The sequence below is a fragment of the Chamaea fasciata genome, unplaced genomic scaffold (assembly GCF_029207755.1).
Source record: "Chamaea fasciata isolate MVZ Bird 193981 ecotype frontalis unplaced genomic scaffold, bChaFas1.0.hap1 SCAF_8, whole genome shotgun sequence".
NCBI lineage: Eukaryota > Metazoa > Chordata > Aves > Passeriformes > Sylviidae > Chamaea > Chamaea fasciata.
In genome coordinates this window covers 24,601,652-24,626,519 of record NW_027094093.1, presented here as the reverse complement: position 1 = coordinate 24,626,519, position 24,868 = coordinate 24,601,652, and the positions used below count along the sequence as shown (strand labels likewise).

General features: G+C 50.6%; 1 protein-coding gene across 1 annotated transcript; it reads right to left on the bottom strand.

Moving 5' to 3' along the window:
- Nucleotides 1-210: 210 nt before the first annotated feature.
- IGFBP5 (insulin like growth factor binding protein 5) lies at nt 211-24,184 on the bottom strand. Its single transcript, XM_066190205.1, has 4 exons — nt 22,861-24,184; nt 5,168-5,394; nt 4,898-5,017; nt 211-4,510 (listed from the first exon to the last, which is right to left on the bottom strand). The coding sequence occupies exons 1-4, from the start codon at nt 23,189-23,191 to the stop codon at nt 4,379-4,381; spliced, it is 810 nt and encodes a 269-aa protein (XP_066046302.1). The 5' UTR covers nt 23,192-24,184; the 3' UTR covers nt 211-4,378.
- Between the last annotated feature and the right edge of the window lie 684 nt (nt 24,185-24,868).

The window sequence follows — 24,868 nt, the reverse complement described above, 5'->3', positions numbered from 1 at the left end:
CCCATCACCTAGCAGACTGCTCTAGTATCAAAAGCTCCCCTAAAGCACTGCCACCATTTTACCCCATGCCCTGTACCTCCTTGAGTACCCTTGTGGAGCTGGCTGAGCCCCCCAAGGGACCCAACATAGGCAGCCGTGGGATGCTCGGGGTTGGAGCAGCTCACTGGCAGGCCCTGGCACACAGATGCTCCACGAGGGTCAGGCACAAGCTAACTGAATGCATAACTTTATTAAATAAATGCTTTGTCATGAGAAAAGACAAAGATCAAAGAGTAACATAAATTATAAGTTGAATAAATAGTATACAGCAATCTTCACTTTTTAATAAAATGTGAGATTTTTTTTAAGTACAAAATGCTAAACAGAGCATTAAGCTCTTCTTCCATTGTCAGTTTTTCACAAACTGCTTTTTTTTTTTTTTCCCACCAGTAAGATTATGAGTATTTCTTGTTTACTGGAAAAAAAACAACAAAACAACAAAACCAAAACGAAACAACAGAGCTACCGTATGTATGTAAAGCTATAAAAAGCTACCGTAAAATGTGTAGTGAGTATTGCTTAAAGATAAAAACCAGGCAGGAAACTCGGAATCTGGTGTGTTTTAACAACTGTGTTATAACGGTGGGTAACTTGCATGGTGACGTCTGTCCCGGTGGCAGTGGCGGTGGCTGGTGGGGCTGGGGAGGGGGCCACAGCAGGCAGGGCTCCTAGCCAGGGCCAGGACAGCGGTCTGGAAGCGAGGTGAACTGACAGTCCTTTAAATATACAATGCTCCATTTGGGGGGAAAAAAAAATCAACAACAACAACAACAAAACAAAAAAAGAAGAAAGAAAACTAAACCAACAGCAAAGAATTTTCATGGGGAAGGCGAAGAAAAGGGGAAGGGGGGAGAGAGCGGAGAAATAGTGCAAAATGCTCTTGTACTAGTGGTTTTCGAAGTCCACTGCAGTACAGACAAGGGATAGCCCAGCCACTGAGTGCTGCTCCCTGGGCAGATGTGGTGGAAGGGCTGTCCTGAGCCATCCTTGTCCCCTCCTTCCCAGCTCGCATCCTAGATACCAATGTGGGCTCGGTGTAAATACCATAGCCAGAGACCCCTGAGCCTCACAACCCCCTGATGCACAAATTGCCAGCATCTCCTGGCGTGCCTCAACCCTCCCCAGCTTCCAAATCTGCCCCTTCTGGTTCTCTCATCCTAAATGCAGAGGGGTGCTGCTGGGTATTGAGAATAGGAGTACCTCATCACTGCCACCCCAGAGGGTGACCAAGCCCTTCTGAAGTCACTCTCATTACCAGGACAACCCAGGCTCCAACCCCAGTCCTAAATATTAGTGCAGCCTAAAAACAGCCTCGTCCTGCTGGGGATCCTTAAGGGAGTGGGCAGCTGGGAGGGTCACTTGGTGCCCCATCCTGGGAACCAAGGTGATCTGGGGGGTGAGTGTGGTGCAACTCAAATGTCCATCATCCTCCCCCCAGGTTTGTGGGAACAGGACAGACAATGCCATCCCAGCATGGGGTGTGCAGGGGTGAGGGAGGCTGTGTGGGATGGATTTTGGTACTCTGGGCTCCCAGGGCCATGTAGTCTTGCTTTGCAGGGAGAAGACGGAGCATCGCCGTGTGTCCCCTGCCCAGTGTCTGTGGTAGCCTCATTGTGACACCACCATGGTGCCCTGCGAGCAAACCCTCACCCCGCAAAAGCATCCTCCCCAAAAGGCAAGGTCCACGGGCATCTGCTGCCCTCTGCCTGCTCCCATCCCACCCCAAGGGAACATCTCCTTTCTCTGCAGCCAAAGGCTTTCAAGTTTTGGGAAATTAAACAACAAAACAAACAAACCAAAAAAAAAGTAAGAAAGGAAGAGAGAAGGAAGGAAGGGTCCTGGGAAAGGTGGTACTGGCCTATGACAGTCAGGAGGTTTTGCACAGGGATCAGCAAGTGGACAGTGTCAACAATGGTGTCCAGTGGCCCTTGGGGTTAGCACAAGCTCCTCCTCCTCCTGCTGTCTTCACCCCATTCTTCACTCCACTTCTACCCCAGCACTAACCCACCACTCTGATAAAACCAACCCTGCTCCATCAGCCCTGCAGAGCGTGGAGGGGTCCCTCTCTCAGCCTCCACCATGCTCCCCTCCAACAACATGGAGTTACCCCACTCCAACAGACTTTTTTGGGAAAGATCTACATTTGGTGGCACACTTCCTTCTTTTCAGCCTGGGAAGGTGCTTTGTCCCCAGGCTTGAGATGTGTTCCGCTGGGTCTCTGTGGAAGTCCATCGGCAAAACTCACCCCCCACTGTCACTTGGAGGGAAATAACTGCAGGTGTCCAGTCCTGCCCTCCATCAGGGTAACATCCTGGTGGGGGGCCCACGGGGTGCTTAGGGGAGTAATGTCATCTCATGGGAGGCTGTGAGGGCTCCCAACCTGTGGTGGCAAGAAGCCTTCATCAGAACCCCTTAGTGCTTAATCCCCCTTGTCCCATCCCCACTGGTGGGGCTCCAGTGGTGCTGTGGACCTCCGTTTTTCTCTGCCCAGGTCCAGGAAGCTCAAAGGGATTTGGGGGTTCAGGAACCTTCCACCTGAGATCAACTGTGTCTTTTGGCCAGTGCTGGCTGCCAGCTCCAGTTGTGGCAGTAGGATGTGGTTCCCAGCAGGTGTGTTTCCCCATCACAGCTACCAGACCCCACAGCTCCCTTTCTTTCCTTCCATTCACTGCAGGATCTCCTCCCAGCACCAACATCATGGAGACCCTTGTCATGGATAAGCAAGAGGCAAGAGTCCCAAAGTCAAATGCAAATGTTAAAAACAACAAATGAGTCAGGAAGGCAGCCGAGGGCTGTCCCAGCATGCCCAAGGCAGTGGGTCTCCATGGTACGGTGCCTGCTGTCACTCAACAAGGAGCTGGGTCCCAGGTTAAAGGCAAGGGCCCATCACAGGAACCTACTGCAGGGTGGTGGGAATCAGCCATGGCAACATGAGCAGTGTTCTCAATGCAAAAGGATGGAGACTGGCATTTTCCTACCCACAGGGAAAGCTATAAACCAGCCTTAACAAAAAACCACGATGAAACAAAGTGGAGGTTTGGGGTTTTTTTCCCTTGGAGCAAACCACATTTTTGGCTGTGAAAAAAAAAATCTCCATAGTTGGTCATCTTCGTGGTGGCAAAGGGTGAAGAGTTTTGGCCCTGATTCCCCTGTCCCCATGTGGCGATACTTCAGTCTGAACAGTGATGCAGTCCTCAGTGTTGATCAGGCCCTGATCCCACAGGCACCAATGCTCCTCCGTAACTCTGCTTCTGTGCTTAATCCAGCAGATTATTTGTTTTTGGGAGGGGCAGCATATCCCCCAATTGTGTATTACATTGAAACCTCCAGATTTCAAGGTGAAGGTGTAGCAATGAGGGAAAGCCATGTCAATGCACACACACGTGCACCCAGGTGACGAACACTTTCACACCTGGATAGACAAAGGTCAGAGTCCTGCTTGTCCAAGAAAATTTCTGACCTTCCAGTCACGATGAACTGGACAGGGAAGACTGTATTTCCTTTTGTGATGATTTTTTTTTGAAGTCCAGATACTTTCTGGGGGTATTTGTACTGTTGCAGGATCTGTGTTTCCCTCCACAGCTTATCTCCAGACACAAAGCGAACAGTCCGACGTCTCCTCCCTTGCTGAAATCTGTCTGGACTGGGGGCAGTCATTTGAGATGGAAATCAGCTCAAGTGAGTCCCAGCAACATGGAGAGGACACTCTGGAGGACTGCAAGGGGAATGCTGGTGGCCACAAGATTTTCTCTCAAGACCCTTCAGAAATCAACTATCTAACACAAAAAAAAAATATAAAAATAAAAATGAACCTGCCCAAAACCCGTACTGGAAAATCACCAACTTGGAGAGCTTCCTACATCGGGGTGACCTCTGTTTGTGGCAGAGAGGTGCAGGCAGCGTTGGGGAGAGGTGCAGGATGGCAGAGCAGCCATGGCTGGTTTGTCTCTGGCTCTATCCTTTCCTTGCTGAGTCCTTGTTGTCAAAAGGCTGTTGTAGATTCCGAGTCCTCAGTTTCTTCAGGGTTTATTTTTCTCTCTTTTTTTCCTTTTCTCTTCTTTCTTTTCTCTTCTTTTCTCTTTTCTTCTCTTTTTTCATTTTCTTTTTTTCTTTTCTCTTTTTTCTTTCTTTTCTCTCTTTTTACTTTTCCTTTCCTTACTTCTCTCTTTCTTTCCCTTTCTGGTTTTTTCATTTTCCTTCCTTTCTCTTTTTTCTTTTCCTTTCTTTTTTTCGTCTTACATGAGATGAAAGGAATCGGAGTCCCGAGGTGTGGGGAGGTGCGGAGGGGAGGGTGGGAGTCTGGGTAGGTAGTGATGGGGCGGAGGGAGGGGATGCGGCTTCACTCCACATTGCTGCTGTCGAACGCGTGGCACTGCAGGTCTCCACTCAGGAAGTCAGTCCCTGGCAGCTTCATGCCATACTTGTCCACACACCAACACAACCCACGCTTCCGGCCCCGGGAGGGCTTGCACTGGGGAGACACCCAAGGGCAGAGATCATGAGCTGACCACCAGATGCTGTGTGGCTCCCTCCCTGCAGATCAGGCCTTGCCCTTTTCACACTGGTGATGCAAACCCCACGGTAGGATCTGGCTCCTGCTCTCTGCTTTCAGTACATCCCTATCCCTGCTGCTACCCCAGCCCAGGGTTCTCTGACTTTCCCCCTCCCTCACCAGCTCCTTCAGGATGCTTACTTCAGGCCAGATGGCACTTGGAGCCATCAGCAAGGCCACCCACCACCAAACGTGTCTGGAGATGCTTGCAGCAACACCCTGACTAACCCAGCAAAGGAGAAACTTCCATCCTTCCCACCCAGGGCAGCAGCAGAGAAAAGCCTTTCAGGGTGGGGAACATCTTACCTGCTTCCTCTTGTAGAAGCCCTTGCGGTCGCAGTTGGGGAGGTGGACAGCACGGGGGACCATCCGCTGGCTACTCTTCAGCTCCTGCAGGGACGCCTCCATGTGCCTGCGGCATGGGCCCTGCACACAGGGAGATCAAATGTGAGAAGGGGAGTGCCTCACAGAACCTTCCAGCTGCAAAAGACCCCAGGTTCCTCCCACTAGTACCCATTTTCCAGGGGTAAAAGCCCTCCCATGGGAGCCTCATGGAGGGAAGGTGAAGGCACCCACCAGCTCAAACTCCTGACGGAGCTCAGGGATGACGACACGGGGGTGAGCTGTGTTCTCAGCCATGCCCACGAACTTGGCCAGGGTCAGCTTCTTCCGGCGGTCCTTCTTCAGGGCTTCAGCCTTGAGCTCAGACAGGCGCCCATGCTTGGGCCGGTAGGCCTTGGGCGGGTAGGTCTCCTCTGTCATCTCCGATGTGGTCGGCTCCTCATGCTCCCGGGACTCCCGTTCTGCAAGGGAAGGGGTACCAAACTGTCATTCTCCATGAGATGAGTGGGACTTGCTTTTGTACAGAGAGCCTTCTGCCCAACCCCAGAGGAGATCTTTGCATCAGGCAGAAAGAAAACAAATAACCAAAGGAATCCCTTTCCCAGCTGCTGCCTACAGCCCTGGCTTTATCCCACTGTGTGGGACTTAACAAGGTTTTTGTGTGACCTCTGAGCTCGGGACAGGAAGGTGTCTAGAGGGCACGGAGGAGTCAGAGGTCTAGGATGCATTTCCACATACAAGTGCCATCACTTTTTTTTGTGGAAAAAGACCAGTGTGAGGGTCATCCTACCTCCAGGAAGGGCCAGATGACACATAAATGAGGCAGAGAAGCCCCTGTTTATCCATGCTGAGAGGATTAAGTGATAAATTTATACTTCACCCTGCCTTGAGAAGGCAAGAGCACAAGCCAGGAATGGCTGAAGATGAGACAATTCCAAAGCCAAGGTCAGTCATACAGCAAAGCCACCATGTGGCTGGGCAGGCACTTCAGCAGTGATAGCCAAAGATGTGGCTGACAAGTGCTGGGATCTCCACAGTCCTCAGCTTGCAGCCCCACTCATGGGATCAAACCTGCTCCCATCTGCTGGCCCACATCAAGCAGCCAGCAAAGCCAAGGGTGACGCTGCCAAGTAATGTTGCCTGACTGCCACTGATGGTACTGACAGCAAAGGGGGACCATGTTTAGGTTCTGTCCACGGCACCCATCTTCCTGTAGACCCCCCAGCATAACCTCTGCTGGCAGGATGCAGTCAGGAGCCCTCAGCAGTTGTATATAGGAGCAACCTAGTGACAGTCTAAACTTAGGTGACTTGTGACATTTAGTACAACCACCAGAATGAAAAAGGGTTATTTCTCGACTAAATTTGAATACAGCTTACAGCTCGTGAGGTTCCCAGTCTCCTGACCCCTGGGTCCCCAGCCATCCAGCACTGATGACAACTCCGTGCTGGAACCAGCAAGTGACCATGAGGAAACTCACTGCAGCAGAAGGAAAGCATCAGAGTAGCTGAAATCTGTCCCTGAACAGCATCTCTTTCAATCTCTATGACAGTGAACCCAGCTCACCCCCTCCTACAGGAGGAAAAAAGGCTCAGGATTAAAATAAAAGCAGATATACGCCCCCAACAAGGCAAACAGGATCTTTCTGCAGACCGACTGCTTCCTGGAGCCCAGATGCAGCACCAGGAGGGAGAAAGGTGAAGAGGATGCCACTGCTGCCCAGGGATGCCTGAGGATGCCCAGTGGGGGGCACAGAGGAGATGCTCAGTGGCAGATGGCAACGCCAGATTGTCACACACACCTCAGTTGGGGCATTTGGAGGTGATCGAGCAGACAGGCTGGTCACTGGGTGCCCAGGCCAACCACAGGTACAAGTCTCCTATTACTCCTTGCCCAGGTGACCTTGCACTCTCCCAGCAAAAAACTGAAAGTTTCTCATGGCCACTTACTTATTCAAGTGGCCCTTTGTATTTTCTGTTTCCACAAGTACAGCACTGGATCAGCATCCCCAACTCTATGCGCTCCTAACTGCCAAGAGCAATATAAACAATAACTCCCTGCACCATCCCCAGGACTCATGTGGCTCCCCAGGACAGGATCATTTTGACATTTTGCCCCATGATGCTCATATGCTTGGGGTTTTATTCCTTGCTGTAGGACTCAACTGCCTGCACAGATAAGGCTCCTCTATTCTAAGAGGATGACAGACAGGGGATCGAAAAGAAATTGAGTAAACTGGGGATTACTCCCCAGAGAATGAAACAATACAAGGTACAGCTGAAGTGCATCCTTTGCCTCAAAAGATATTCTGGCAGCTCAAGGTCCAAAAGAAGAACGGAGGCATCTGCAGTGACTACGCCCTTCTTATGGCAGTGAAACACACTGTGTTCTGTCCCAGGAATCCCCTCTGGCGTCCATGTCCAGGCCTGGAGAAGGCGCTGCCAGAATATCTCCCTGGGCTGCCCTACAGTAATAAGGGGAGGGAAGTTCCACATTGGTGCTGGCACAGCCCATTACTTCCACAATAACAAGTAAGTGAGGCACAGCATCTTAGGGCAATCCTAACAAATTAAAAAAAAAAAAAGCAAATAAAGACACAAGGCAGTGAGGATTCAGTCAGAAAGAAAATACAGGGTGTCCAGTCCCCAGGACTCACCATGCAATGGATGTTTGCAGCAGCTCACACTGCTCACATAGTCAGCTTTACCCCCTTGCAAGCACTTTATCACTCCTCTCCCTGAAAGCTACCAGCAAGCCAGAGTGAACTGGGGACTAATGTGGAGCCTTTTCAGCAACGATAGATGAGAGCCACAGGAGCCCTGTGCTCTTGCAAACAACTGATGGGCACTAAAAGCTGCCCAGATCCCAACCTGAGTCCCGTGCTTTCTGTGCTTTCTGCAGGGCTGAAAAAGCACCGGGAACTGACTCCCTACACCCTCCCTGGAATGCATGTGTTCCCCCTCAAGTGGGAATATACGCTTGGGATGTCATACAACAAGGGATAAAAGTGATGGGACTTCATCATCTGTGACTCAGCAGTGCTGTCGAGTTTGGGTTTTATCCCAGTGATGTAAAGAGTTACCTCCATGGATGCCTTGAAGGGATCTCTTTCCTCCAGCCTCTTTTTATATGCATTTTATAGCCAAATTTCCTTCAACAACAAGGCTGACGCAACCCCTTCTTCTAACAAGCCAATTTTGACAAACTGAAGGGAAGAGGTCTCTGACAAATTCCTGACAAGCTCTGGGCAGTTGGTAAGGGGCATTCCCAGTGCCAAGAAGAAAGGGAAAGGCAGAGCCAAGGCATGCAGCACCCATGCAGCCCCTCCCTTCTCTTCCTGGCTGGCCCATCCCCCTCAACCTGCAGCTGCCCACTGCCACCAGACCGGACAGTCACATCAGCATCTCCAGAGCTCCTGCACCCATCCTCACCCACCAGCTCATTCATTAACCTCTGTCTGCCCTCAGGCTGGCTCATGGCAGGCAGCATTTGGCACTGCTGTGCCTCCATGCCTGAGGAGATGCTGACGGGACCAATGCCCAGTTTCCCCAAATGAGCCCTACTTGTGTCAAAAGACTCAGGGAGGAGTTCAGGCTGGAGTTCCTCCTCCCTCACTGTCAGGTTCTGGCCTGCCACACAGCCCCTTCCCGCCTACTCCCATCTGCCTGCCAGCCTGGTGGCCACCTGCAGAGGCAGAGCTGCCTCTCTGGGGGCACAGGGCATGGGCAAAGCACGCTGCATCCCTGTGGGCTCAGGGCATGGGGAGGAAGGCCCTACGCACGGTGTCTCCAGAAGAGGGACAGTGAGAAGCAGAAGGTGGGTGGCTTGCACAGCTCCGTTCCTTCTCCCCACAACTCAGGAGGGGATCACCTCCCAGTAGAAGTCCCAAGCTTACTGGCACAGAAAAATGACACAAAAGAATGACACTGCTAGCCAAGCTGAGGATGCCTGGCTACCTTGGAGGTGGCATGTGGGCTGTAGCCACTTCAAAGGGATGTTGACCCTACAGCCAAGGCAGGAGACTTAACTCAGTGCCACCCCATGGCTTCATGTCTGGTCTGATCCACTGATCCCAGGGAAAGAGGGGCAAGCATGTGGAAAGGTTCTTGACCCAGGCCAGGCCAAAAGGACTGTGCTGTTGATACAAGCCCTGGGAGGCAGAAAATACCCACCCACAGAAGGGCATGAGCTGTCCTCTGCCTTGAGCTGATGCATAGTGTCTTCTCCCCACTCCAGGCTAGCCAGAGGGAGCTCCCTAACAGGAACCATTTCCAACCATTCCCTGAAGAAGGGAAGAGGAGTAACAAAATACCAGGCACTGTTTCTGGGAAGCCACAAATTGCTCCTGCCTGGCTGCCTGCTGTTCTTAAGAGATACCACCCAGAGCAGACTACACATCATCCTGCCCCGCATCAAAACTCAGACTGGTGCTCCTTGGGCTCAGATGCTTTGGACCCATGTGAGTTCCCAAAAGCGTGGTGGGTGCACTCACATGGAGGAGCCAAGTGTGTGGGAACACTGCATCCCTGCCTGCTGGCATTACAGAGTGGAGCACGAAACTTTTTCCAAATGGCTGGGAGGCTCAAATTTTTTTAACACATTTTCACTGGTTTCTCACAGAAAGGATCTATTGACCGCTGCTCCTAATGAACCGTGCTCATTACAGCCACAGCCCACTCCTAGAGGACTTACTGTCCGGTTCAACACCACCCCCAAAAGCAACATGCACCTAAGAAGTGCATGCACAACCACAGCACAACCCTGCTGAACAGCCCTCTTGATTATTATCATGATCATTATTATTTACAGCATAGGCACTAACATAATACACCACTTAAGCAGGAAGGTGTTGGAGAAAGACTTAATAGTGATCTCAGTTAAACCTCTAGCACAGGAACAACACAAATATCACTCGTGGAGGCTTTGAGAATTTGCCCAGTCCTTCCTCTGTCCCAAACTCAGCCATGTCTGTTCAGAGGTGCTCATTGCACATGGGGCTTATACAGGAATACTGTTCTTAGGTACCTGGCTAGTAAAAACATTGAGTATTTTCCCCAGCTGCCCTCCCCATTTGTTGCCACTCCAGAGGAGGGGACATGCTTGACCAACACCAAAACTTCCTAGTATGGGCAGGCAAATTCTTCCCTGACCTTGCCTTGCACCTGTGGCCATGATGGGAAAATAAAAATTCCACCCTCCTGGTCAGCACACAGAGACAGCCACTGTGTTTGCATTCTCAAGATGCAGGCAGGGAAGGGATAATTCAGGCAGGGAAGGGATGCAAAGAGAGAAGAGTCATCTCATCTCATCTTGCACCCTTTGGCAGCTGGAGAGTACAACCCAGCAAAAGCATTACTGAGCTCCCCAGAGGCCACCAGACTCAGTGCAGGCAGAAGCCCAGGAGCTTTCTCCCGCCTAAGGAGGAACAGCTCGCATACATTCCTGTGCCAGGCACAGCCTGCAGCACAGCCGTGACCGGCCCCCAGCCCTGCCGGGGTGGTCAGTGGAGCGGCCCAGGGGCTGTGCTGGGGCTAGGGTCACTGCTGACACCACCGCCCTGGTGAGGTCAGGCAGTGAGCTCAGGCAGCCCAGCCCAAGGCCATCTGGCACCCACTGGAGGCGGAGCAGCCAGGGCTGAGGGTGGAGCCTGCAGCCAGACCCTCCACTAGCCCAGGGTGTTGTCTGCTGGAGAGCCAGCTGCAATGTGCCTTGGACTTTGAATGAACTTTTGTGCTTTGGTGGGGTCTTGGCATCACGCCGGTGCAGTCTATCTGGTACGGACTGGCAAGGGAGCACGCTGGTAATGCTTGCAGGTGATGAGAGGCTCAGAGGAGACGCCACACAGCAAGGAGGACAGAGTAACAGCAGCCCTGCTGGGACTGCCACCCCACCTCCCACAAGTCTTAGCAACATGCAAGACACTTAAAACAAATGTACGTCACATAACACCCGAATGCTAACACTGAGGTGTTCTGGATGGCCAAACTCCATTGCAGAGATGCTGCACCCTCCGAATTGTGACCAGCCCCATCATTTGGCTTGGGTGATGATTTTTGGGTGGAACAAAGTCCAGTCTCCTCTCCTGTGACTCCAATGATCACATTTAGGCCTCCAAAGGTCTGAAGTTAAGAAAGGTAACTCCCACCACCTCTTCAGTCTTGGTCCCCTTGCAGCCTGTGATGTAGTTCCCATGGGCCAAGCTGTTTTGCAGACACAGGAGCAGTAATAAGAAAACACAGACCCTATTTCCTTCCCTGGGAATTAGGATCTTCAACAGCTGCCAAAGGCAGCAAAACACTTTTGTGATTTGCAGAGTGTGGAAGTAAGTCTGTAGCAGTCAAAGCACTTGTGAAGTGCTCCCAGAAACATCCACTCTGCCCCACCACACCCAGTCACCTACCAAGGACAGATGATCAGAATCCAATCAGTCCATGGCTCAAAAGCCACACAAGCTTTTGGAAGAGGGGCTCTAGGGTATTCCAGTATCTTATACCCCTGTGACAACATGGTGGAAGTTGATGAGACCTCACTCCCTTGTTCCACAGAGACACTTTTTAAGGGAGGGATATGGATCAGCAAGGCCAAGCTCAGAGAAGAGACAGAAAAGCATCCAGAGAGTTGGCTTGGAAGGCTAGGACTTATCTCCATTTTATTAAGCCAGGAGCCAGGAGGATGCTTGGGAACAGCTCAGAAATACCTGAAGAGCTTCAGAGAACAGGCACTGATGGCAGAGGGATGTGCTATTCTGTGGCCTTTTTTTTTTTTTTTTTAAGTCATCGTTTGGGCTTTACTGAACTAGCCTGGAAGACCAGCTCTTTCTCAGGTGATTAATGTCTCCTCAGCAGAAACCTGCGGATGCAGATTCTGCTGCATCAGCCAGGGCTCACCTGCAGAGCGTGAATATCAGGTGCTTGGGCTGCCCCCAGGTTCACAGAGGATTCATGGGAAAGGCAGATCATCATCCTGATGACCTCAGTGTCCTCATACAGAGCTGGATGGGGGAGAAATGCAGCTCAGCATGTGGGAAAGGAGCTTCCAAGGGAACCAGCTCATGTTTTGGTCTGCTCTGGAAGTGCAGGACCTATCTGTAGGAGTGGATCTCTGGGTCAGCACGACTTCGCAGTGCCAGCAAATGCCATGGAGGTGGGAGAGGTACAGCTGTGGGAACTGGAAGCTTAAGGAAGGATCTGTGTTGCTATATGCCAGATGGTACTTCCCTCTGCAGTTGGGAAGTAAGTAAGTTGCCCTTCCTTACTGCAGTCACAAAATAAAACTCTCTGAGAGCAATTCTGTAGAGCAAGGAGAAAAGCAGGTTTGGATATGGGGAGCTTCATGATGGAAGCTCCTTCCCTACACATTGCTAGCTGTTAGTTCAGCAGTCTCCAAGCACCCATGCTGTGCTGGAAGAGCCAAGCTTGTGCACCAGCTGGTGGGCTAGACATGCGCTACCTTGAAAGGCTGTGGCTGAACAGGAGGTGTTGTCTTTGTCTCTTTCCAAGGTCTTCCCAAATCTGTTTACAATCAGTTCTCCACGCAGGTGTGGGAGTTTGCAATGCACATATAAGACACACAAAGACAGGGAAAGGTCTGAGTCAACAGGCAGCATACAGCCAGAGACTCTGGGTTCTCATGACAATGATTTCTGTCCAAGAGAGAACCCAAAATGTCTAACCAATGAAAGAACTGGGAAACTTTCCAGAGGTTCATCCTCTGGTAAGATAATGAGCAAATGTCCATCCTTTTCAAACAAATGATGCTGATGTGCACTATCTTGCAAAATTGCAGGCACTCTGTTGCTAGATAGCTGCTTATATCAGCCTGACATTTCCTGAACAAAGTTATCTTCCAGAGAACTGAACTGGCAAGTGGAGGGGAAGGAAGTATTGCAGGACTAGATTTATATCAAGAAGCTCCTGTTGCTGATGCACTGATGATAGGAAGATAAAACTTATTTCCTTCACATCATCTGGAGACTGCACATGTTCCCCATTCCATATGCTGAAACTGCAGAAGAAGCTGAGAGGTGAATTATGACCCACAGAAATCTAAATAAATCATCTTTCAATATCAGAGTGACCAAGACATATTCTTCCTTCCTGGAAATGATGAAGTAATTCAGCCTTTCTTAGTCTCGCGTCTTTTCCAATAAATCCACCCTAGTGGCAGATTTCATTGGTTGCAATAAGGGAGGCAAAACCCATCCGAAGCTGCCAAGAAACTAAGAGGAGAAAAGATTAAAAAAGGAACACGCAGAGAAGACAGCATGAGTCTCTGCCTAACTGACAATAAGGGTGAGGAAAATCTGGACTAGCTCCTGAAAAGCATCATTGAATTGTTTACCTGGAGTTTCTCCATGGAGATTATTTGTGACAAAAAGATGAGAAAACACATGTTTTAAGGTTTTCTGAATCAAACCAAAAGGTGGTTTGATCATTTGGCCACCAGAGATGACTTGGAAAAAATCTTCCTGTGCCCACAGAAATGAAAGAGGTGTGATGGCTGGAACCCTGAAAGTGTCCATCAACTATCATTATTGCATGAAAAAGAAGCAGGCAGGGGGACTTTTTGGATGCAGGTAGCTCAACAACAGCAGTGGAGGAAGTGTAACTAGGGAGAAAAAATAAGTAATTTGCCCTCGTGGACTACATGGGGCTTGTCTTCAAAACTCAGGTGAAGAGTGGTATCAATATACATGAGACATCAAGAAACTTGGACTTAAAAGCAGGTGCTGCCAGGATGCTGATGCTATGTTCGTTTCTGAAACCCAAGTATTACAAGTCATAGTAGAGTCAGGTGCTAAAAAGGCCTCAGAAGCTGACCCATAACTGAAAGTGTGCTGCTGGTGGCTATCAAGAGCTGGGATGTCAGTGTGGATACTGTAGCTTTTTACCTTAGGAACAGTACAAAATTAGAAGGAAAATCCTGTATTAAAAGAGAGGATCCTGAGAAAAGCATGTCCTACGAAAAATGCAGTCACTACAGGTTATGCTAAAGCTCACTGGGCTGCTTACAGATGAAGGTGGCTTTTGCCTTTTGGACAGGGTTTTGAATCTGATTTTGTTTCATGCTGAGCAGAAGTTTTAACAACTGTCCTACTGAAACAGAATCCGGGAAACGTTGCTGCTGCCAGGAGGTGGTGGTCTCCATCCCAAGGTATGTTCTTACAGCTGGTTACTAAGGGTCTCTGTTGGCCTCAACAGCAGTCAGGAACTGGAAGAGCCAAAAAAGCCAAACCCTTCGCTCACCACAAAGAGAGAGGAAAAAGCCCATCAAGGTGGAGTGTGAAGATGCACCTGTGTCAGGTGTTGGACAAGAACTGTTACAACAACAGAAGTATTTCAGACATGCAGATGTGTTTGCAAACTCCAGCCTAGCCAGGATTAACTTCTAGGCCTTCAGCCTCACTTTCAGTTTTGCATTAAACCAGATGGAAAGCTGTGTGAGATCATCCATTGCTCATCTCTGTGTCAGCATCATCACATGTACCATCCATCCTGACTATTACCACCTCCGAGGGATGAAATTTCCAACCTCTGCCCTCAGGACTCCTTTCTTAATGGCTCCTTCTCTCAGAAAGCCTTTGCCTGCAGTAGGCCTGGATGTTATTTAATCTCCACCTAAGCAGGACCACAAAAAAATACCAGAAGCTTGACATTCACACTTGGACATATTGATAAGGAGAAATTTGCCCAACCTTGATCCTGAAGGATGATTCTTGCCTCTCTGAGCCATTTTCCACCCTGTACCACTGCATACATTGGCAATTTCTTTTGGTCCAACACAATGCAAAGATGCTTTTGAATCTTAAAAAAATCACCATGGGTCTCTTGATGGACAAAAAGGTATAGACCTCCATTTTGGGGTTTGAAACTCCATGCAAGACAACTGATCACCCCTTGCCACAGGTCTGGAGTCTTTCTGGAATGGTTGGAATTGTTGTTTCTCCTGCAACCTCAGGCCACTGCTGCTTTTACAAAACCAAGTAATTGGCCACTGAAATGGTTATGAAATAATGCAGTAAAATTTCACCCACATCTACTATTTCATCAGGAAAGAAGGACGCACAAGTAAGAGCAATGACTGTATGTCATTTTGTATGTAGATAAAATATCTTAAGACATATATGCAGCTGTGGCAGCAGCATAATTGACTGCTGGACAGGTATAAGACATGCAATTCTTCCCTAGTGAAACTTTTCTTCTTTTCCAGCATTTCCTTTAAATTAGGAAGTGAAAGACAGGTTCCACAGTTTTCACTGGCTTATTTAATTACAGATTTTCATCATTAGTCTAACACATAACATCTGATTTCTTAAGCATGAATAATAAATGACTCTGTTGATTTAACTGTTCTCTGATGAATCCCATCTGTATTTGGAAAAATAAAGTATTTCTACTGTTTTTATACAAAAAAAAATTATGAATATTGGCCAACTTTGCCCCCAAAGTTATCTTTGAGAAACACTCCTTCTTCTGTTTAGCTATGCAATCATTTCCCTAAGTATCTGTCGGGCTTACTTTCTCACCCTTAAATAGCAAGCAGACAAATCATCTCCATCAACATAACAATTATCTCCATCATCAAGCCAGCTGTGTCCATCCAACAAGCAAACAAACCAAACTGCAACAACAGCCCTCGAGGCTCAATGCTGCGAAGAGCTCTCCAACTCTAGCAGAGCCAGCCTTTGCTTTGGCCCCACAGTCCTTCGAGGACTGAGGCAGCTGGTTCCCATTGAGGGGAGAGGTGCCCAAAAGCCTCTGATTCTCCGGCCCTCGAGGAAAGGTGCTCAGCATCCTGCAGGATCAAGGCCTGCCAGGACAACAGGAAACAGTGTGCCAGTTTGCTGTGAGAGATACTGACACCCCTACTCCCACATTCTGCATGCAAGAGACAGTACCACTGGGGTAGAGTCACAATGAAAAATGACGGGAGTATCAGAGGGGTCTGGAGAATAAGGGCAATAGTGAGAGCAAAGCCTTGTGTACACTTACAAGAAATGCCCACTGACTTCACAAGCATAAATTTATAATGCCTCCTCGAAGTTTAATCTGTTGACCATAGTCTTTCTCTCACACTTGTTCAGGAAACATCACAGACAGAAGACTTACCAAAACATGCTGAGAAATGGATTCCTTGAGAGCAAATTTGCTCATGTCAAATCACCAAGACTCCCAAATTCCTGCAAATACATTATGCTGGCTGGCTCCTGCTGGGATTAACTTCAAGCAGTGGATTGACATGAACACTAAGGGGTCCCCTCAGATCACAAGCATCAAAGAGCCACCTCAAAAACAACATCTTGCTGAGAGTTGCCTTGGCTACACAGCTGAAGGAAGCATCTTGTGGGGGTTGAGTGGTGAGGGGATGGGGGATGTCACCAAACCCTTCCAGGATGACCTGAGGCATGAATCATGAACCTTGCCCAGTGATCTTAAATGGGCAGCACCAGGACGCAGCACCAGCACCAGGAGTACTGGCACAACTGCTGCTCCACTCCATGTCCCTGCCCTGTGTATCACCCTGGGGAGACCCAGTGTGGAGGCTCATGCTCACTGGACCCAGCAGGCCAGGTCTTAGGGGATTCCAGCATGGGAGGTCAGGTATCCCTCTCCTTCTCACCAGCACAGGCTCCTCATACTTTTGGCTATTCCTGTCCTGATGATAAACAGATAATATCTAGTTTTTCCCTGTAAAAAAACTCCTTATGAATGACTTAGGTGGTTATCAGGCAGGCTGCAAGTGAGTTCACACAGGTCAAAGATGACCTTTCAATCATCTTTGACCTCTGCATGCATCATGTCTTTGGGTGCTGTAGCTTTCCCTGCTCAATGCTGGAGGCTTTTTCTCCTCAGCGGCTACATTTCAGCAAATGGGCCATCTTTTCCCAATTCAGTTCTTCTTTCACACCTTCCTGAAGGCCAGTTGTTGCTGCCTGGGCATGGAGAAGTTTGCAGGATCCCAGAGACCTCAGTGCCCCTGGCATCATCTCCTTCCACCTATGACACCAGGAACCGCTGCCCTTGGAAGTGGACTAGCTGTCCTTTGCAATTCACAACTTCACACCTTTGCTGTGGGGAATTTGCTTGTTTGACATGGGAAAATTTGCCCTCAAGAAATCTCTCAGCATATTATCTTAGTCTAGCCAGAAAACACAAGCCACCTCTAAGCAGAGGGGGTGAATTTAGATCCACACAGGTGGCTGAGAGGAGGATAGATCTTGCATCTATCTCCTTCCTCACCTCCCATTGTTTGATATGCTCACCTGGTGCATCTCATTTCTGAGCCCACAGTGGGAGGACAGGGTAGGCTGATCTGTACACCAGTATCTGATCTTCATGGCAAAATATGATGTGCCAGCCATAACCAGAACTCCTGCATCTAAGAGAGGTTTGTGTGCGCTGCCTGGGAACCATTCTGCCTCCAAAGACAAGAATGCTCCGTGTGTGTGCTTGCACACATTAAATGTTTATGCAGGCGTGTGTGGGCATGTGAACACGAGTACATGTGTGCATATGCTCACACGCATATCTTCCCTGTGCATATTAATCCTGCTGCTCTGCAGCCCACATCGAGGGGCAGGTGTGTTCCAGCCAAATCCTCCACTTATGTCTGGCCTTGAATTTGCACTACCAAGTGCTTGGGTTAAAAAAAGGAAAAAAAAAAAAAAGGGGGGAGGGAGGCGGGGGGGGGGGGGGGGCAGGATTTGCTGTGCCATGGGTGCTTTTGTCTGCCCTGTGAGCTAGCACAGGGAAACGAGCTACAACTGTTCTTAGCAGCTCACCCAGCTGCGAGGAGGACGGCTGAGCCCCGGAGGGCCTGAGGTTCCCGCCACCCTTCCCAGGCTGCTTCCAGGCTTTTCAGTTTGCATGGAGAGTTTTGGGAAACGCCGCTGCTGCAGCAGCTCCCGCAGCTGCTCCTGCATGTGCGCCTCTCTGGGCGCGGGGCGAGCAGAGCTCCCAGCCGTCGTTAGGAGGAAGCAGAGCACCGCGCTCCGTGTGCGGCAGCGCCGCGGCCGCCTCTCCTCCTCTTCCTCCCCCTCTGCCCTGACACGTGTGACAAACTAGGCAACAGAAGACACTTGGGGATGTCTTGAAGCTGGCACAGAAGGTACCCCGTCTTTCCTACCCACTTTTGTCAAGCCTGAGGGGACACCCCGCAGTCAAGCAAACGCTCCCAGTCGCACAAGACTGTACTCATGTCACTGACGTGCCAAAGCCGCGACGATCATCTGGGCTCAGGATGCTGCTGCTGAAGTATGACACAAGGAGGCACAATGGCCTCCTCCAGCATCCCTCAAGTTTGCAGAGGCTCCCGTCTGAGACCAGCCCCTGCTCTCCGCTGTGGTGGTGCAAGCTCTGGAGGGGCTCCCTGTACTGACCTGGAGTGGGTCCAGAGCTGTGTGGAAGCTCGGGGCCAGCTCTATCACTCATGCACGCACGCACGCACAGAGCCACGTCTTTTCTCCGGTGAACTCTGCTGGCACTCGGCAGGAATTTCATTTAGATCAACTACTTAATATTCTCTCTCCTTCCTCAGAAACCAGGCTGCCGAAAATCCTTCCAGCCAAGGCCCCTCCTTTCCTGTTTGAACCACCCCATCCCTTCCTCCCCCGTACACACACACACCGCAAAAACCCAGCTCCCCAGCTCTCTTGCTGGCATCTGACGGATTTCACTCTCTCTCTCTCTCTCTCTTTTTTTTTTTTTTTTAATATACATTGTTTTTGAAACTCCAGATCAAAAGAAAAATGGGGATTTTCCTGTTTTGTGTCGGAGGTTTTGCAGGCCTGTTGATACTAGCTTTCACCTTGACAGCTCGGAGCTGCTTTGCTCAATGGACTCACCGCTCACAGCAGCTGGGTCTCTCCCAGAGTGGCATGTGCACAAGCCAGCACACCCCGAGCGCCCTGCTCCCATGACCCCTGCCCTAACCCCCGCCCCACCCCAGACCTCGGCATGGAGCTGCCCATCTGCCTTCACCACGTCCCCTTTGCTCACCCCTGAAGCCCCACATCCCCAAACGTAGAGCAGGCGAGTACGGGAAGGGGGAATGGGGTGGGGGAGAAATATGTTGGGGAGCAACACAGGACACCACCAAACACAAGCTGCAGGAAATTTGGGCTTGGCAGCACTCCTCCTCCTCCATCTTTCAGCTGACACAGCAAAGATGATTTTCTTAGGGCTAATTCTGCAACCCTCCCCCTTTCCCCTCCTGGTTATCATTGGCTCACGGTTTCATGAGGAAACTTGCCAAGTCGTGCTTGCTTTCTAGAAAGAGCAGGAATGAGAGAGAAGGAAATATTTGACAACCTTTGTTTTTCCATGAGCCTTTTTGGGGCAGCAGGCTCCAATCTGTGCCCTCCACTCCCTGGTGCTCAGCCTGACCTTGCTGTCTCAGCAGGAGGAAGTCTGGCAGGAGCACAGGGGAGAAAAATGGAAAGATGTGGTGTATTTCAAAGGAAACCTAAACAAAACAGAGAAAACCCAGAATCCTGCAGCCTGTGCCATAAATGAAGCTCATTCATGTTTTTTTACCAGGAACAGTCAATTGCAGACATGATGTTTGGCTTTCAGTAAAGGACACTGTCTGACTGTTGCAGGAGGAAGGACTACAGGAACCATCCTGTCAGTACCTATATATCCATCTACTTAAAACAAGTCCTACTAAGGCTCCTAAATCCCACACTTGCTTTCATTTCAGACCTCTGAACAAACCTGGATGACGTTCTGCTCATTACCTCTCGCCTTCCCCAATACCACTGTGCCCAGCATATATATGAGGAAACTGAGGCACGGTACCTGTGAGCACGTTGCCCCTTGGCAAGACATTTGCTCTACAGGAGAGCTAAGTCTGGCCTCCTAGGCTCTGGCTCCTGCAGTGCTGCTCAGTGCATTTTTACCTTGCCCATAAGGAGGAAAGCATCTGCAATTTTAAACTTGGCCAGCACAAGGGCAGAAACAGATAGAAATACAGTTTGATCTAGTCCTCACCACTGTCACATAGTTTATTTTGCCAAGTGCTGATTTTTTCTTAGCCGTTTGCAGCTCAGGGCCAATTTTGGTCATTGATAGATGGGAGGGCCAGGCCAGCTTCCCCAGTGCACGGTCCCTGTGCTGCTGGCCAAACTGGCAGAGGCCAGAAAGTTCAAGTCAAACTTCATTTCTTTTCTTGCCCTGTTGCTTAGAAACATGCCTATGAAAATATACTTTGTTCTCACACGCTACCAGTCAAATGCCAAGTGACTTTTTTTCCCCCTCTCCCATCCTCAGGAATTCCTGATTTATTTTTTCTTTTTTTGCAATTGCATAAATCTCAAGAGGAGTCTGCTGGTCTCCTGTGGCTTCTTGCAGCAGCCTTTCCAATCCAGCCTCATCTGCTGTCAGTGAACAAAACCTGTTGAAAAGAGGCCCCTGCGGCACTTGTGGAGTCCAAACTGGAAGTGCAGGTAGTGCCATGGGTTTGTTTGCACGACAAACCTGCCATCACGTTCCTGTCCCTCTCCTTGTTCATTCAACAGGTGTTCTCCATCCCAAGAAAATCAAAAGCAGCAGAATTACAAGGGACCTGGCTAAAGTTTTCACACAAAGCACCTGCTAAAGCACCGGTTTCCTTGGGAATGCAAGACAGGTGAAACGGAAGGATATTCATGCTGGGAGCCAAGTGCCAAAGCTTTTTAAGGTGACTGTGTGGGGCACCCTCAGCACAGGCACAGGGATAGGCCTTGCTCTCCTGCTGGGTTTCAGCAGCATGGCTTTCCCTTCCCGACTACACTGCCTGCCCCTGGCCATGCAGACACATGTGCAGTGTAAATAAACACCAGGATGACGTGCTCCGGGATACTTTGCCTATCTCTGACAGTGGTTACTGCCCAGCTTCCTGGGCTCCACAGCAGGAACGTGGCTCCTGGCCTCATCCTCTGCTCCCTGTGCAGGTCGACTCCCAACCCTCACCCCTTACAGTTGCCCTTCAAAAAACCAAGCTCAGCTCTGCTGTTTCTGGCTGATTAAAGGGAGTTTGAACATCTGATGTCATTCGAGGGAGGGGGGAAGTTATTACACGCAGAATTTGGTTTTGCTCTGAAGGATGGTGCGTAGCAACGCAACCACTGCCTGCAAGGAGCAAAGGGGAAAAATAATAAAAACATCACGATTTATTAGGTGCTAGAAGGGAGAAATGGATTCCCATTGCATGGGTATAAGCAGACGCTTGCTAATAAGTAGAAATGACTGTTTCATGGACCAGAAAAAGTGAGGGTTCCAGGTGGGTTTTTTTTGTTTGGTTGGTTTTTTTGTTTGTTTTGGTTTTTTTGGGTTTTTTTTTGTTTGTTTTTTTGCCAAGTAGTCCCCCGGCCATACAGACACCCTCCCCACCTCCCCTTCACACCGGGGCAGAAATACAGATGTATTTGGAAGAATATAGGGAATCGGTCCTCACATGAGCTACAGGATCCAGAAATGGGAGTGAAATGAGTGTCAAAATGAAGGAGTGCTTTCTTTCATGCTTTTGTCACGTGCAAGGTGCAAACATTTCAGAAGCTTTGCCTTGCACTGGTGCTGTCATGCTCGCCTTCATGCTTGCATTTAACCTGTTCTTGCCCGTTATTAGCCACACCACCATTATTTTTTGCAAATGCGTATCCTGTCCCTAATGCACCTGTTCTCTTCATCTCCCTGAGCTAAAGCCTACTGCCCAACAAAGATGTCCAGCAGCCAGGAGACAGAAAAAGCAGGCTGTAGTGATTCCAAGGAGGAAGTGTGAGGCACAGCAACAAACCTGGGGGTGGCTGAGGACTTTGGGAACGGGGCTGCTGGATGTAAGGAAGATTCCCTGCTCTCCTCTGCAGTACAATCTGCAAAGATCAGCTCAGGTCCCAGAGCAAGGCAAGGAATATGATGATAGAAAGTTGTCAGGGAGAGGGCTGAAGACAGGGATGCAGGAAAGATGTAAAGGATGCAAGTGGGGAAGGACTGGGATGCAGTAGTGACTAAAAGGGTGCATCTGGGAAGTGGGGAAAGAAAATCTTTCCACTGGAGATAGGACAATCAAGAGGCGATGAAGAAAGGCAGGGTGGGGGGAGGTTGTGAGATGATGCAACAGGAGGTTTGACCAGAGCACAGATGGAAAGAAGGATGGGAAAAGTGGCAGGGGGCATGGAAGAACAGTTAGGGGGATGGAAAAGTACCCACAAAGATGGAAAAGCAACTGTGGGTGTGGGTGGAAGAACAGCTAGAAAGATGTGAAAGTTGCTGGAAAGGTGGAAAAGCAATAGGGGGTTGAAAGAGCAGTCGGGGAAGTGGTGGTGGTGGAGAAGCAGACAGAAAAAATGGAAAAGCAACGGGGGCTTGGAAAAGTTGCTCGTGGAGGGGGTGGGGAGAGAGAGAATGGGGAAATAGCTTGAAAGATGGAATAGCAGCCAGAGTGTGTAATTGTGTGAGAGAAAGAGAAAAGTCAGGCAGAAAGACAGAAAAGTAGCCACAAAGATGGAAAAGCAGCTGGTGGTGGTGCAGGGGAATGGAGGAGCCGGGAAGGCGAAAAAGCACACGGCGGGGGGAGGCGGGGGAATGGGGGAGGGTGGGGGTGGAAAACCGGGCGGAAAGATGGAAAAGTAGCCGGGAAGGCGGCAAAGCAAGTGGGGGCATGGAACAGCACCTGGGAAGATGGAAACGCAGCCGGCGGGATGGGAAAGCCGCGGCGGGCGCAGGGAAGAGCAGCCAGTGGGAGGGAGCAGAAAAGCAAGCGGAAAGATGGAAAGGGAGCCGGAAAGACGGGAAAGCAACCGGAGGGTCATGGAAGAGCACCCGGAACGAGGGAAAACGCAGCCGGGAGCTGGCGGTGGGGTGGAAAAAGCAGGCGGAAAGATGGAAAGGGAGCCGGCAAGGCGGATAAGCATCCGGGAGAGCTGTGGATGGAGGATCGGGGTCACTCACCGGCCTTGGCTTGCTCGCGGTAGCTCTTCTCGCTGAGGCAGACGGCGGTGCCGTGGAGCAGGGCGTGCAGCGGCTTCTCCTCGCCCTGGCGCGGGAGGCAGCGCAGCCCGCGGGCGCAGCGCTCGGTGTAGACGCCGCAGGGCTGCCCGGCGGGCAGGGCGCAGGTGAGGCAACAGCCGCAGCCCGGCTCCTTCACCAGTTCGCAGCCCAGCGGCGGTGGCGGGCAGAGCGACAGCGCCTTGGCATCGCAGGGCTCGCACTGCACGAAGGAGCCCAGGCACCGCGACAGTCCCGGGCAGGCGCCCAGCAGCACCAGGAGCCGCAGCAGCATCGCGGCGGGGATGCTGCGGGACGGGGCGCGGGCGGCTGCCGGGAGCGGGCGGCGCTGGCTTTCCGCTTGCCCCTTCGGGGGCCAAAAAAAAAAAAAAAGAAAAAAAAAAGAAAAAAAAAAAGAAAATTAAAAGAAAAAAATTAAAGGATTTTTAAAAATAAAATTCAAAAAGGAAAGCGCAGCCCCTGCTTGCAGGCGCCCCACTCTGGGGGTTATTCTCGGGATGCGAGACCCTCCTGCTTTTCTTTTGGCGTTGGGAGAGGGGGGACGTCTAGATCTCCTTTTTTTGTCTTTTTCTTTTTCTTCCTCCCCCCGTTTCTCCTTTCAGCTTTTTCTCGCCTCGAAAGGGGGAATTCGCACCGCGATCCGCAGGAGCGCAAAACAGAGGGAGGGAAGGAGGGGGGGAAAGGGAGCGAAGCCTGCAGGGGTTGCACAGCCTACAGGTTGCAGGGGGAGGCGTGGGGGAGCAGGGGTGTTCGGGGAGGTGGGACGGCGATTTCACACACTCACGCACGCACGCACACACACACTCTTCCCAAAGGGCTGGGAGGAGGCAGGTTGGGAAGGGAGCAAAGTTCCTTGAAAACCAGTGTCCTGCTAATAATGCATCAAAGCAGTCAAGAGGAGAAGAAAAAAAAAAAAAGAAAACGCAGAAGGAAGAGGGGATGTAAAGCTCCCCTCCCCTCCCTCTTCTTCTGCAGGAGGAAAATCTCTCCCGACGCAGCTAGCTGCTGGGAAGCTTGGTATGAAGCAAAGTTGTGTTTCGATCGGCTCTGTTCAACTCTCCCGCTTTCCTCTTCCAAGATTTGCAAAGAAAAGAAAAAAGACCAAAAGAGTTAAAAAAAAAAAGTTTTCTGCAAAGTTGGAGTGTTTTGTTGCAAAGTCGGCAGAGGAGCGGTAAAAAATCAGGGAGAAGGGAAAAAAAGAGGGAAAAAAAATCCACTTTGTAGATCTCCCAACACTTTTCCCCTGGAGAAGTTTCTAAAGAGACTGAATACTGCAGAACAGGCTGTCTTTTAAATAGACTGCCTCTGGCTGCCTGCCAGCCCCTCGCTGCAATTTGAGATCCCAATGACACCTCAGCTTGACTAGGTGCCAGCAGCGAGGGCCCTATCAGTGCGCGCTCGGGCCGTGGGGGTGGGGTGCGCTGCTCCTGACTTCTGGGCTTCAAACCCCGGGCAGTGATCAAGGATAATATTATGAGGAGAGACAAGGGGAGGAGGAGGGGGAAGGGGAAGCCGAGTACCGGAGCCGGGGGGGGGGGGGGGGGGGGGTGTGGGGAAAAAGTTCAGATCTTCACGGTTTAAGGGGGAAAAAGAGAGAAAAAAAAAGGCAAAGTGGTTGTCGTTGGGTTGCAGGGCAGCCTGGGCTGCAGGGAGTCTGGATGGGAGAGGTCAGGGCTCTGAGTTTGGGGAGGAAGTGGGAGACTGAGTTAGCAGGGCCTGACCTTACGGGCTGTACCCTGTGCTGCTGGGGTGTGCACCCCCATCTGGTGCCTGGGCTGGGAGCCCTCGCAGCACCCATGCGCTGCAAAGGTGAGCGCAGGAGGAGATGGCTGGGTGCCTGCCAGGGAGCTACTGTCGCCCGCCCGGGCCCAGGAAGGAGCCTTTGTATGTGCAGGGTGCCCAGCCCTCCTCTCCTGTCCTTCGGCCCCTGGGCGAGGTTTAAAACCGCAGT